This window comes from Oxyura jamaicensis, chromosome 1, assembly GCF_011077185.1.
Source record: "Oxyura jamaicensis isolate SHBP4307 breed ruddy duck chromosome 1, BPBGC_Ojam_1.0, whole genome shotgun sequence".
Lineage (NCBI taxonomy): Eukaryota > Metazoa > Chordata > Aves > Anseriformes > Anatidae > Oxyura > Oxyura jamaicensis.
This window is the reverse complement of record NC_048893.1, coordinates 57,556,498-57,571,582: the sequence shown is the minus strand read 5'-3', so window position 1 is coordinate 57,571,582 and position 15,085 is coordinate 57,556,498. Positions and strand designations below refer to the sequence as shown.

At 38.6% G+C, this 15,085-nt stretch overlaps 1 protein-coding gene across 2 annotated transcripts in view; it reads right to left on the bottom strand.

Annotated features, from left to right (window-relative positions):
- Positions 1 to 15,085, bottom strand: part of LOC118175461 (tyrosine 3-monooxygenase-like) — a 40,617-nt gene that overhangs the window by 20,185 nt on the left and 5,347 nt on the right. For both annotated transcript variants that reach the window (XM_035341743.1, XM_035341733.1), the window contains exons 2-6: positions 14,783 to 14,957; positions 12,562 to 12,650; positions 9,159 to 9,226; positions 7,913 to 7,963; positions 3,808 to 3,953 (exon numbers count right to left, since the gene is read on the bottom strand). In XM_035341743.1, the coding sequence (XP_035197634.1) occupies positions 3,808 to 3,953; positions 7,913 to 7,963; positions 9,159 to 9,226; positions 12,562 to 12,650; positions 14,783 to 14,957 (529 nt within the window). The remainder of the gene's footprint in view (positions 1 to 3,807; positions 3,954 to 7,912; positions 7,964 to 9,158; positions 9,227 to 12,561; positions 12,651 to 14,782; positions 14,958 to 15,085) is intronic.

Below are 15,085 nucleotides of genomic sequence, written 5' to 3'. Positions count from 1 at the left end.
AAAGGCCTTACTCAAAAACATAGAAGTGACAAACCATCTCAAACTATCCAGGACAATAAATAAATAAATAAATAAAAGAGTGGACAGTAAGAAATTTTTCTACCTTACAGTGTGAGAGACTAGGTGGTTAGTGTTTACCATGCTGATCTTCTATTGCTTGACCATATTAAAAAAGTAGTGGGTACAAAACTGACAAAAAAAAGATGAACAGCAAATAAACCTATGGATTTTATGTTTTTTTTTTTTTTCTATATGCTGACTAAAAGCATCAGAGTTAACCAGGGAACTGAACGTGTTTGCAAATCTGCTTCCTGTTCCCCTCCCTCCCTAGTTAGGAAAGTAAGGTGCTATGGGGAATAGATGACCATCAAATAGGTCCCTATGTGGACTGTGCAGGAGCTAGAACAAAAAGGGTATTCCCTTACTGCTGACAACATACTAAGCCAATCAGAAAGAACATGAAAATCTCAGAGTCTGCTAATCTTTGGGCTACATTCTGAGTCTGAGTGAAGTGATAACTGCACCATCAGAAAAATATATCAGACCACTACCAAGCCTTGAAGTAACTCAGTTTTGGAAGGACTATGAGAAAATCTAGGGAAATTTATATTGTTTTAGCATCCATGTTGAATGAGCAGAAAAGAAATGAAAATTACAGCTTATGTTCCCTGAGATGCCCTCTTAAATACAGGCCAGTGAATTAGACAGTCTGCTGATGGAACAGGCTTGGCACGTTGCCTTCAGAAACCATAGAAAAAAAGTTATCTGCTGAAGATATTATCTGCAAAATCTGAACTTTTATTTCATTAGTGTACAATAAAACCAGAAATCAGCAGAGAACTGGGGGTGTGGCTGCTTGGACCTGCTGCCCAAAGATCTCTGAAATCAGAAAGAGTTGAAGAGAAGGTCTCAAGGAGTTGACCTAAAGTGATCTGTAAGGCTTAATTCTTGGCCTAGAAAAATTTGTGCATACAGGCCTGTGTGTTGTAGTGTGAGCTTGCCTGAGTTCACTGGCTGTAATTTCTTCCAGCTGTGGAGGACAATGAATGTCTAAATCCAAACTTCTTTCCTAGAAAGAAAGAAGTTCTTAGGTTCCCCTAGTTAACCCTTTAAGAAAAATTCTTGCCCTGTTAAACTGTCACATGCTTAACCTTTTAAATTCCCTTTAGGTAGTTACAGAATACTTATGATGTAGAGTTCATTTCTGTTTAAACCAACCTCACTACCAGACTAGTTAACGCTTGACAGATCTTGTAGTTCAACTTACATTAAAGTGAAAGGGGACCGCTTGGCAGAGTTCACAGACACTGCTGTGTAAAAGAAAATGGAAGTTCATTTGGCTGTCTGGGCTGTCTATAGGATGATAATTTTCCCTGCAGGATATTCCTCTCTCTCCCTGCATTTCCATTTATTATATAGTTTATAGTTTATGATACAAAAGCTTATCATCTCATATACTAAAGAATAGTCCAGTCCTTAGAGGCAGTGTTCAGTAAAGATGCATGCTGAGATTTACGTCCTAACTGGGAGTGGGACAGTTCAGGGCTCATCCAGAGCTAACCAGTGAAAGGACAAATTGCACAATGCATCTCCACATATGGAGATGGGGTGAAATTCATCCACTGTATGCCATGGTAGTAGGTGAAATTCATCCACTGAATGTCAAACTACTTCGGGAGACCTCACAGCCTAAAGGTTGCTTGAAGATTGGTTGGGTGAACACTGCACACCCATAGCACAGGAAGAAGCCTGAGCACACTGTTGATTCATGAGCTGTAGGAGTAAAAATTCTGGCCTTGCTGAAGATCATGGTAAAAGCCACCCAAATTAATAATAAATTATCTTATTAGAGGGAATCATTGAAGATAAGGAGGATATCAATTCGAAGCACCATATAATGGGTCTAAAATAGCTTACTAATTCTTAGATGTGTCTATCTTTAACATAGTTATTTTGAACCAACTTTTTTCTGTCTATGCTTCATAAAACCTCTATGCTGAACTACATATCATCTTGGTTTTATCTAAAGTTTAAGGAGGGTAGGACTGGCACTTCAGGGAGTCATTCTATCCATTTCCTTGGACACTCATGCCAGGATGGAATAAAATGCCTCCGACGTGCCTGATTCTCATTTCCAGTCAGAGAAGTAATTTGGACAATTAGCTTACAGTAAACATGCCATGTTTGAAATAGTCAAGTTGAAACTCACTGTGAAAATTTTCCCAACCATTGCTAGTGGAATTTTCAGAATGACTATTTTGACTGCTCTCTCTCTCTCTCTCTTTTTTTTTTTTTTTTTCCCTTAGGAAAATTTATATAGCATAGAGAAAATTTAGAACCAGAGCCTACGAAAGAAGCAAGAAGACCCAGTCTCGAGATAATAAAATACTGTCAACCAACATGAGCAATAGGAATAATACTATGAGAGGATATTCTTACATTGCCCTGAACTTTCCCACTTTGAAATCATCTGATTCAGTCAAAGAGAATGAATATCTGTGGTAATCAGACCAGTATCACGTGATTTCTGAAGCTCCCTGCTGTCAGCTACTGTGTAAATGAGATAAGATGAGATAAGCTACTTAATGAGAAAAATATTTATAAGCCCAATTACTACAGGATGGATGGCTGAATGGATAGGAAAATAGGTGAGAAAATACAGGAGAAAATACATAATACACATAGAAATTCCTACAACTGGTTGGTGCTGGCATCTTCATGAGAGTCACATTTCATATTCCATCCCTCCATTCCCTCACACTAAAATATATGTCATCAAACAGTTTAATTTTCCCTAAAATTGGAAGTGTTTTGGAAACCTATTCAGCAACAGAAATCTCAGTCAAGCTAACTAGCATCACCTACTGATATGTGGAGCAGGTCATTTGATTTCCTGAATACTCTATTTAAACTGAATTTATTTAAAGTTAAGCCATAGTTTTTTTATTTATTTATTTTGGCATAGTGAGCATTTATTCTCCACTCTGGAATATTTCATTGTCACTCAAGAAGAGCAAGGAGGTTTCAAAGACAGGTTTTCTTTAGTTATTCCTTATAGAGTGGCAAATCAGCTGGTTGACACAAAGTCTCTGGCCTTGAGAATTTGTTCAGCCTGTGGCTTCATAATAATAATGTATGCTCTCTTTTTCTCCAGCCCTGCATTAGCCTGCCCACAACTAACAGTGGGTAGGTCAGCCTTGCAGTCATATAGGTTCTCCTACTTGAGGCCAAATCTTCATGCAATTATAGACTAGCACCATGACTTTTCTGCTCTCCTACACACTAGGTGCCAAACAGTTTAGACTGGTATGTGGGGCCATACAGACAGAAAGAAGCAGTGGTGTTGCAAGGAAGCTGCTTTTGTACTGACTAGCAGGACTTCCTGGAAATTGTGTTCCTCTAGCACATGTTGCCATCCTGTCTCAAGCAACAGAAAATAAGTGGACCTGAGACGTATCTACCTGTACTTGTGTTTGGGTCTTACTGACAGCTTAGTTGTAGAAGTGATACAGCAAAACCCACAGAAAAACTGTATGCTGAAGTCATCTTAAGAAGTGCGCTACTATGGTATTGGAATTAGTTCAGTGCTACATCAACTGTAGCCACTGACAGAACAAATAAACTCAGTCATACCTTGGTCCCTAGATACACCTTGTATTAATGTCTTAGTCACCTTGCATGAGGGAAGACCAACAGCTAACCAGCTCTGGTTACCAGCTTTCATCCTATAACGCAGCTTGTGTGTACATGTGGTGTACATAAATATCCAAGAAACTGTAGAATAAGGCATAATTCAAAATGACTGGCCTTTTAAAAATCTGGAGACATCCTGAAGCTGAGGTATGTTGTCCTCTTGGTAGCCACAGTATTTCTCCAGCTGCTGGAAAGCATCTAGGTATTGTGTGCAAGCATGAGTAGGGTAGAGGCTTCTCAGTTTCCTGTAGACTTCTCTCCTGAAAAGCAAGAGCCATATAGCATGACCCACCTCAGTAAAGAAGTATTTTTCTGCTCTACCTACAGATCCAGAGAGACATAGACCCCCCAGCATAAGCATGAGTCTAAAAATGTGAGCCTGGGACACCTGGTGCTCAGAAGATGAAGTATGGACAGATCTAACAATGCTTGGGGCATTTTGTTTCATTTTTCCTTCATAAGGTGGGTTCTGTTCCACAAATCTGCTTTATCCCTTAATATACCCTAATTCTAATTAGGGTTCTAATACTGATTTGGAAACATTGATTAGATATAAGGGTATCAGAGGCACCATGGGAGCCACAGAGAGAAAACTGAAGCTTTGGCCTTCTGCATTGTACTATTTAGGGGTGGAATAAGTCAGGTATTTGCTTTCTAAATGGAAGTTCAGCTTGAAATGCTGGTTCCTCCACCTCCATGTCCAGCCTGACTGCTAGCCCTAAAAAATCACAATTTCTGATACTGGAGAGTACATCTGTACAGGCAAAGAGGTTCATACTTTTTCAGTTCAACATGGCTGCCATGAGCTACATATTTGAAAGACATGCCAACTTCTTGAAGCATTTAGCCCATCATAAGAAAGGAGACCAACTGAAAAAAAAAATAGATGTAACCAGATTTTGTCACAGGCTTCAAGCCTCTTTCAGACTTGACGGTGCTTGGTCCTAGAGCTGTGTTTTGGAATATATTTAGTTGTTACAAAATAAACAAGTAGTAATAGGATGGCCAGAAACTTATAGAAATGGCTATTTTTGTTCAGACATAGCCCCAGGGTGTTAAAAAAATTATAAACATTGTTTTATGAAAATTGAGATCATTCTTGGAAGTGCTGGCTACGGAAAATGACCTTTTGTTGTTTTTGTTTTTATTTTTTTATTATTATTTTTATTTTTTGATGCTATTGTTGCTATGGAGGTGATAGCCAGTCCCTGTAATGGCTCTCTCCATTTGTACAAATGACTTACACAGTGTGGGAGTAATGAACCAGAATGAAAGGAAACAAAACAAAACAAAACAAAACAAAACAAAACAAAACTTAGGAGAAATATAAAAATAAAAGAACGAAGGGAAACAGTGGCTGCTGTCACTATTGCAAAAGCCGCAGGAGACTGGGCCATTTCCATGGAAGAATTAGGAAAAAATTAGGATGACTAGAGTTCAAATGTTGCCCTGGCTTATTCCCCATAGAATACTACTGACTTCAGTGGGATTGCTTAGGATCTGAACAAGTACACAGTTCAGCCCCAGACTGGAGTCTAAAGAGGGCGGGCTTGTTTCCACTTTTGCACATATGGTCTCTTTTATCAAAGTATCACTCTACTGTTTGTCCAAACATTGTCTACCACAGAAACATAGACAGTCTCAGAGAGTAGTGATGAATTATCCAAAGTCAAGCATCTGTCCTCTAGAAGTAGCTCTAAGGCAATCATCTAAGTTTACTCCAAAGTCAGTAGAGAGTAGCAGATATTTCCAGAGGACAGTTTAGCTTGCCCTAATATAGTGTCGATGTCTTACCATGTGGAAGTGCTAGTCTGACTGTAAAGGATCTTAGCTCATTGGCCATCTTTCAGAAACTGAAGAAAAATGAAAAGATGACTACAGTAGGTCTTTCCTATTTGTAAATACAACAAACAAACAAACAAACAATAGTAGAACCCAGGAATACATCTTCAGTGGGTGTTTGGGGCAAACCACTTCTTTATCATCACATTGTTTTCAATATCCATTGTCTCCACAATCAAAAGACCATTAAGCTGCTATTTGAGGGTCATCCAATCCAGAGAGGAGAAGGGAAAGTTTTGGAAGTGTGGGCTATGCAACACTCAAGAAAGAAGCTTTATATTGAAGGATGGAACCAGTCACATGAAAGACTTTAAAGTCAATGCTTGTATTTTTCATAAATACCCTAATTCTTTTTGATAAAATGTGGTAACACTCAGCTTTTTTATGAAGATGTGACAGGTGCATCCCCATAATTTTGTTGTGATAGCTTTTCTTGTGATAGCTTTTACCCACAAGACATATTCTATGACTACTTAGTTTCACGGCCTTCCAAGAGTGCTGCTTAAAAACACAAACTCAGCTCATCTGTACCCTCTGTTTTCTGAAAGTCATATTTCTGCACTTGATTAGTTTTCATTTTTATAACCATGTTGCTACAAACTGAAGGCATCCAACAACTCTTCAGAGTGAACACCAAGGGAATTTAGTCTGTGCTACAAATTTCCCTTTCAATTGCACTGAGCTCAATTAAGTTGTGCTGTAATGCAGCTGACCTCAGGGCACAGCCCCAGGGAGCTGTGATAACCATTGAGAGTTCTAATTTTGGAAACAGCTTCACATAACAAGACAACCTGAGTTGCTGGGGCTGGTTGTTTGGGGAAATAGGCAGATACTGCTTTAAAGGTCTGTTCTGTTACCACAGTGGGACTAATTCTAGGTGGAGAAGGGCAGGAATGACGGAGGTTGGCAACAAAAGGGAAAAACAGGAAAGAACACAAAATTAAATTTTCTTAAATATGACTTTTCCACACACCATCCCATGCCAAGATTGCTGGCTGGTGGTAGCAATCATGAGCATGACACTGACTATCAATCTTTGACAATTGAAAGATGCTATAAAAACTTATTTGAGCTTAATAAAAATGTGATTGCCTGGGTGAGTTGGATGCAAGGTTTCTATGATTGTGGGCAACACCCTTCAAGCTTTCTATGGAACAATAATTTTTATTTAAAGTAAATAAACTTTATTTAAAGTAAAATAATCATTGAAAAGGATGGGATGACCCTGTGGTTGAGGTCCTGGCATGAGAGATCTAGAATTTGGATTTAATTTCCAGCATTGACATTAACTTCCTGTATAAGTTAACTGTATAACTGTATAACTGATTTGGGGCAAATCAGTTAAGCTCTCACTTTTTCAGTTCCACAGTTGAAAATGTGGCTATCATTGTCCCCTTTTCCCACCTTTAGGCTGACGTTGTAAACTTATTTACATTGTAAACTTATCTGGACAAAGACTCTATTACACACACATATGGTACCTTGCACAATCTTGGGGCCCTCCTCTTAGTTTGGGGCATTTGGATATATTTCTGTTTGTATTATCATACAAATGTGTAATTATTGGTACTTACTGAGAGTTATTAAAGAGTGGGAGAAAGTGGAAACAGGTATATGAGATAAGAACTCCTCTTTCTTTCAGATCTACCACTTATTTCATGTAAAGTCTGCAAATATACTGTGAATTGAATGAATGTTTGTCATTTTTTTAAGTGGCAAATCTTCAGGATAAGACCTAATGAAGACATGCTGCACCCACGTAAAAGTAACTTGCCCATCATTTCATATGACCTCAAAGATATTGCAAATAATGTATCCTGGAAGGACACCCCAAAGTTTCCCTCACCATAAGTTTAAGAGAATGATGCTTATTCATGTTAACAGCAAAGAATATTTGCAGAATAACAGGCAAGGCTGGTTAGGCCTATTAATATTGGATTAACCACATCCTGTGCGTGAGCTGCTATCCTGTAACTGGGAACTTTATCTTGGTAACAGATCTGCAATAGTTCTGTCACCACCAGAGGCATGATTAATTAGAAGTCAATTAGAAGAAATCCAGGGAGGAATCAAGGTTGCTCTTGAGGGTTAAGATATTCTACTATAGGCTCCAGGTGTTTTGTAGCTTCTGATATCTTTATGTGATTGGCAGGCAGGGAGATGGTCAAGAAAACAAGTTTTGCTCTATAAAACGAATAGTTCAGGCCAGCCTAGAGAATGAGTTTCTGCAATACAAATGACCAAAAGGGAACGATATATCATGTAGTAAAATCTGAGGTTTCTAAATGTGTCTTCAGAATAATTGTGTCATTTTGCCTCTCCTTCCTGACACTGCAATGGAACGGCCCAGGATTCAGAGTATAAGTAACAAACTCACCAAGTTGCAGTCTCCTGTGCTGTGTACTCAATGCGAGGCAACGGGTCCCCTCTGTAATGAAGAGGAGGAAATCATGCATGTTTCTAAAGCAGATTTCAAATTCAGTTATACAAAGATCACTTCTTTGTCTTGGTAGACTCTAATGTGTGTATTTTCTCCCCTGTTCAGTGTGGGGAGGAAACAGAAGAACATAGTAAGAAAGGGAGCTGTGTTCTGCTTGATAGAAGAAAAAAACAGGCCTTCAGGCTTAACCTTATCTCTGTTGAAGGCAATCAAGCAACCACCATACATTGTGTGTCTGGATGATCCATCCATGAGGATGTGATCAGCACAGTATTATCATCAACCTTGTCAGCAGAGATCTGCCCAGGCATACACTGCATGCTTAACATTAAGGTCGCTGACAAACAGTCTCATCTCCAGTTCTTCACTATTACTTCTCCAATAGTTCAGTCAGTTCAGTCTGTGCTTTTGTGATGTTTTGTGCTGGACTAGCTGTGATATATAGTGACAATGAGAAAACTATAGTCAAATAGAATTATCTTCAGATCTCATGACTTGGAAGATTTTACCATTTCTTGGACACCATGAGGCTGATAATCCAAAACCAGTTCTAACAATTTAGTTAACTCTTCCAGAGGGCAGTGTGATTATGGTGAAGTTTTACACAGAAAGATGGGAACACTTTTAATCGTGCACATGGGAGATTAGAGGTTTTTAGGCTTTTCCCTCTTTCAATTAGAAAAGACAATTGCCCTGTAGCCCTGATAGCATTTCTTCAGTCAGGGAGATTTTGGTTGGGAATGGTAATCTACATGGACTTGGCCATTTTGTCAAACAAACAAAGTAGTAAATTTCTTTTCTTTGTCAAAAATATGTACTAAAAATTTGCCAAGGAATGTCCTAAAAATTGTTCCTCATAGTTCCTTGAAAAAGATTAACCTCATCTTAGGAGCTTGTCCTAGAAGGAACTGCAAGGTTGAAATGAAAGATCTATATGGAGAAATTACCTCTGCTAAGACACTTAATGAGATGTGAATACAACCCTATGAATTTTAAGATGTATTTGCTGTGTTGTGAGAAAAGTCTGCATTGTATGGAGGTAAAGTTTCTATGTCTAAATTCTCTTTTCTAATAGATAGCCTGATAGATACATCACTAAAATATTAAGGTTTCCCTTGCACATGAGGATGTCTGAAAGTGCATAGTGATAGTTTAAGTGTCTCTTCATCAGTCTTGTACTTACGCTCTGTAATTATAGGCAAGGTCAGCAAAGAATGCCCTCCGTTTCCTGTACTCCAGGTCAGTGTATCCCTGAGTTAGAACATAATTCAAAAAAAAAAAAAAAAAAGAGTTTCACATTAAGAGACATTTCTGGGCATGAATAAATATGCTGGCAGAAGTATTCAAAATAACTAGGCCTCAGTTAGATTGTTTTCTCTGAGGCAATGAATCTTGATCCTTATGAACAAGGCAAGCCAAAGTCTGCACTCAGTTACATCCATGACATTTTGCTGAAAATTTTGGGCCTGTGACCAGAAAGAAAAGTAACATGGCTTGGTAGGAAGGTTTTGGAGTTGTTCATAAACACTGCATCACTTACCACTTAACTTAAATTTAAATGAAAATCACATTGAAAAAAGTAATTGAATTGGAGGTGTTTCTTCTGCTGGGAGGGAATTGAGTCTCTGAGTCACTGCTCTCATGTGCTAAGCACGAAGGTTGCAGTACTGGAGTGTGATGGGCATAATGGTACCAAACCAAGTAACACCTCACCAGAGAAAGTACATTGAACCTGCACAATGTTCTGCACTTTGGGAAAAGAAGGGGTATTCAATGGCTAGAAATCACTGGAGCCACCAGTGAATCTACGGAAAGTATATGTATTAATCTGAATCTCCTCTTGCCCATTTATTGCCATGTTATAATAAAGGCAGATTCAGTGGTGTCTGTTCAAAAGGGCAGTTTACGTATTAAAAGCAAGAATTCCCTCCCCTCCCCCTCGCCCCACCTCCCCTGCAATGTTTACTAGAAGTGGAGTTTCAAGCAGGGGGTCTCCAGCTATTACATATGAATAGACATGTGGAATCAAATTCCTTTGAATTTTACATCATTCATAATAGGAATAAAATCTGAAATCTGGCACTGTGTTACTAATATAACTCATAAAGCAGCGTTGATCAGCATCACTGTACAAATATTTATTATTCTAAAATATTCAGAATTTACTGGAACCACTTTGCATTCTACAAGCCAACTTTCTCCCTTAGGTTTATTCACATAATTTTCAGTGTAGCAATAATACCAGTAATACTGCAGTTAATGAGTATTGTGTGCGTGAATCTGAGGAAAGAACTGGATCCCAAGAGCAAGTTTATTTTTTGTCATGTGTTATGGAAAACATGGTTATTCAAATGCCACCCTTGCTTGTCAGTAGCTATAATGTGTCCATGCAAAACACATGAAAAAGCCGTTTGGCCAGAGTCTTGGTGCTATGACCTCTCAGCTTTGTCCCTCCAGGAGGAGCCTCCCCAAGGAAGCACCATACAGGTGTCAGGGTGCCCCAGCAACTGGTGTCATGGGTTTTCCATCCATTAAAGAGATAGTAAAGAACAAAGCAGAACTGTTGAGATGGATAGCCCAAACTGCCTCTTCAGCAGTTAAACGTATATGCAAAATCTTTGCTGAGCCAGCTGTGGACATTAACGTTTGGTACTTTCCTTTAACCTGTCCACATTGAGCCATGATCAGCAGCACAGTAAGTGAGGCTGACTTGAGCCCCTGCCTAGCACAGATGAATGATTTACAGTGCCTGAGCTAATTTATTTCAAGTTTAGGTGTTTCTACATTGCATTGCATTCTGCAGTGGTGACTGATCCCCACTCAGCACTTCAGGAACTCTACACCACTCATGCTTTCTCTCACCCTCTTCAGTGCTCACACCTTCTCTTTGGCAAAGTAGAATGTAGTCAGATTCAAGTAATTCCCAATGTGCATTCATTAATCTCATGGGAAACAACCTCAGAGATAGCTCAGGAAAAACATAGGCAAATAGTTGGAATATTTCTACCAGAAACATGCAAGGAAGAAAGAAAGATAGAATCACAGAATCATAGAATATCCTGAGTTGGAAGGCACCCACATGGATCATTGAGTCTAACTCCTGGCTGATGTCCTGGCTAAGCATGATATGAAGATCTCCTAGAGATTTCTAGTTTAATAAGTCAAAAATAGAAGATAGACCAGTATTTTTTCTTTTTTTTTTTTTTTTAAGCTACCACACTGGGCTGTACATAGGCAACAATATAAAGATTGTACAGGTTAATAAAAGGGTCTAAATAGAATTCAGACATTTAAAGAAGGGAAGGATGAAATCACGTAGATTCCATTAGCACACATCTAAATCTTCTTTGCACATTTCAGAGCAAAGCCTGTGTTTTTTCCTTTTCATGCTTCACTTCTACATGATGTATGCAGAACACTTCACAGCAGTTCCAAGACCTACCTTGGCAATCAGCAAAAGGCCCTTCAGATCCCCTTATCTCCCTGTATCTAACTCTTACATCTCAACTAGGCTAAAGCTGCAAACCTTGTTCTCAGTGCTTTGTCTGAGAATTATCTTCACTGGAGCAATATTCTCCAGTGCTTTTTTTTTCTTCCTTTCCTATATTTTCTGCATATGGCAGGGCTAAGATTACATACATTTAACTGTTATGAGTAAAGCCCTTTCTGTGGCCCACTCTTAACCAAAACCTACTGCCTGAATCCAAGGGAAAGCCCATCACAAACATTCTAACAATATTTTGCAAACAGAGCAGTATCAATAAATACTGCCAAAATCCTGGTTTCAAAAACCTTGGGAAAAGTCAGATATAAATAAGGGTTTTACTCTTTGAAACTTGCTTCCAATTTAAACTTCAGGTGCTTATCTCAGTAGGAATCACTAGACATTTTGAGCTTCTTCAGTCACATTTAAATCTCAGTTCCAGTATTATGTCCATGAATCAGTGCTGCCATGTATTTATCTTATTTTCTGTCTAGACAATATTTGCAAGTTTAAGCATCTTCTCTCTGTGGGATCTGAGGATCTGGTATTTATTAGTTACTAGCTCTTTGCTGCTTGTCCTCATTACCATCCACTGTACATCTGCACTTGAATGAGATTTCTGGCATTTGCAAAATTGAAAAGGCAGATATAAAGTGTTTGAAAGGTTGAGGCATAGAAAACACAAAACACAGAAGGATGGGGAACTTGACTGTTCAGTGGACCAGCTAATACAAAGTGGGCATATATATAACAAATATAACGGGTGAAATAATAAACAAAAGATATTTTTTAAAACTAAACAATGAAAGGTAAACACATGCTAAAGACTATATTGCATGGAAATGACTGTACCATGTGCCTATTATTAATCCTATTTACCTTGGTGAATCAGGGCCCATAAGCTCTTCTCATTAGATTATTCATTCTGCAATCCTAGACTCCACTGAAAATCAATCTTTATCTGGCCCTTTTTTGCTGTCCTTTCCTGGGTATTTCTTTACTCCTAAAATTCTCCTCAACAAAACAAAACAAAACAAACAAAAAAACCTACATAGAGTTTCTTCTTGAAAAACAAACCAACAGTAACCTCAAATTTACTTACAGGGTGACAATGGTCCAAACTAGGATCGTATGTGGTGATCAGATGGTGACACTCGTCCAGATCTTGGATTTTTCTGGGGAACCAGGGTACTTGAAAGAAAGTAGCAAGAATTAAATGAGATAGGATCAAATAATTTAGAAGAGACACAGAAAATATGTTATAATGAAGACTGCAAACTTTATTTTCATCAATAAATGTCTAAATACTCATATGTATATCAGCTATTGAGTTCCATTTTGCTGACCAAGCTGGCAGACTGGAAGAAAAATGATTCTTAACTAACTTGCTATGATAATACATCAGTTTTAATTAACACAAACAATTTTTAAAGACAAAAATATTTCATCTTAGACCTAATGAGATGTTCTGTTTGACACAACACAAGAAATTTCTTTCTGTGTTTTTGGTTTCAAAAAATATTTTCATCTTGCCTAAAAATTATCCTTAAATTTTCATACTTTTAAAAGTGAAAACAGCATTTTAAAAGGAAAATGTGAACTTTCTAGAAACAAAACAAGCTATCTTGACTTCATTTTTCTCCCCTCTGTCTCATTTGTTTGTTGTTGTTTTTTTTTTCTTTCCCCAGCATAAATTAATCAAGCATTAGCTGAATTTTCAAACAGTTTACTTCTCTTGAAGAGGAGAGCTTTTCTGGTGGCTAAAAGCATATTTGTACAGTACCCATTTTAATTTAAACACATTTATAACCAATTAATTAAAAATCAACAACAGAGGAAAGGCAAAGTTAATGCTGCTTTCTGAGATCAGACTGGTGTTGAGATCAGACTCTGTTGTTACAGCTGAGAAAAGGTCCTTTGGGGATCACCAGAACCTGATACTTGACAAGAGAACACCAGGCATCTCTGTATTGAATGCAATATTTAACTTTAGTCCTACTAAATTACATCCAAACACAGCAAGTGCACAAACGTACAAGGCTACAAAAGTACACAGATTCTGGGAAATGCCAGCTCTATCATGCTGTAATAGTCAATGCTGCAATAAGAATAAAGAAATACAAGTCAGACAGATTTCTTACATCACCCTTTATTTATTTTTATTTTTTGAGTCTTTGTCTTTGGCTCTGCTAATGGTTCTATATGCAAATCCCTTGTCATTCCATTTGTGACCATGTCTCCTCAAAACCTATACCTGATCATGAGTCATCCAGTGTATATCGCCATATGCATCTTACCTATCCTCTACTAAGTCCTGGGAGAGGGCAGACAGGCTAAATGAGAGGGGAGAAAGGACTGTAGCAGAATCCTTGATCTCGTTACAGAACTGCACGCAGCCAGTAAAACAGGGATGGTGCTGACAGATACCAGTTTGACTGTCTCTGTCTTTGCTTCTTATAAGCAGAGGTAACTGCTGCTTTTCTCCACTTCTTTTGGTTGGTACCAAGTTCTTTTGGGTTAAAGCCATCAAAGTAGGGCATCGTCCCACCACTTTCCTTAAGCAAACTCCCTGGGAGGACCTGGCTGGCTTATCTAAAAAATCCAAAGAATAGAAGGTCCATGTGGGAAAAAAACAGATGCACCCAGGAGCTGGAGCCTTAGGTCTGTTCGCTAAAAGCTCATCTCCTTCCTCTACCAGTCTGCCTGGTGCCTGCAGGCTTTCTGCTGACCCCCTCTCCCCCTTGCACACTGATTGCATCCTTCCTGATGGTTGCATTTAGCTCTTTTCAGTGAAGGAGCAATCTACCTCCAGAGAGTCAGATGGCAACAGACACGACACCATAAACAGAGAGCTACAGCTTGTTTTAACAAAACCAGCACAATACACTACAAGCAAATGAAATGTTCAGACTATCTACCATATTATTGCATTCCTATCAAGTGTCTGTGGTCACTCCCAAGAGCCTCATAGCTGTCAGTTCTCTGTACAGGTCTCAGCCTACAGTCCTCCTGTCACTGAGGAGTTTCCAGTTTCACCTGAGGAGTTTCCAATTTCACCTGAGCTTCACGTTTTGCTGCTCTATCCTTCTCAGCACCCTACCTGATGGAACACTTTTCTCGCCTCAGTTCCACTAGCCATGTCAAAATGCCTCCCTTTCTACACCATTGGGAATGGTCCCAAGGTAAACAGTTACATGCTGAAGAAAAGTGAACGTATGCTCACCTATTTTCCAGACAGAATAAATTAATACTATTAAGAGAAAGCTAAAAAACCTACTCCAAATAGAAACAAAACAGCACTAATATATGCCTATGTTTCTTACCTTTGTCTTCTCTGCCAGTTTTCACATCCTCTGCTGCTCTCTTTAAGGATGTGATAAGGATATTAACATCAGCACTATGGACTTCACATTCAACAAAAATGTCAAGATCATCATCAGAGTTCTTGGGCTTTTTGGCTCTCCTGGTTTCGAAGTGATGGATCTGAGTTTCAAACATCTGCAAGAGTCAGATGTTGATATGATGAGGCTTGTCAAAAGACTGAAAAGCCAAATAAATCTAGAAGCACTTATACAATATCTTTAAAAGGTGACTAAAAGAGGTATTAACAAGAAGTACAGGTTAAG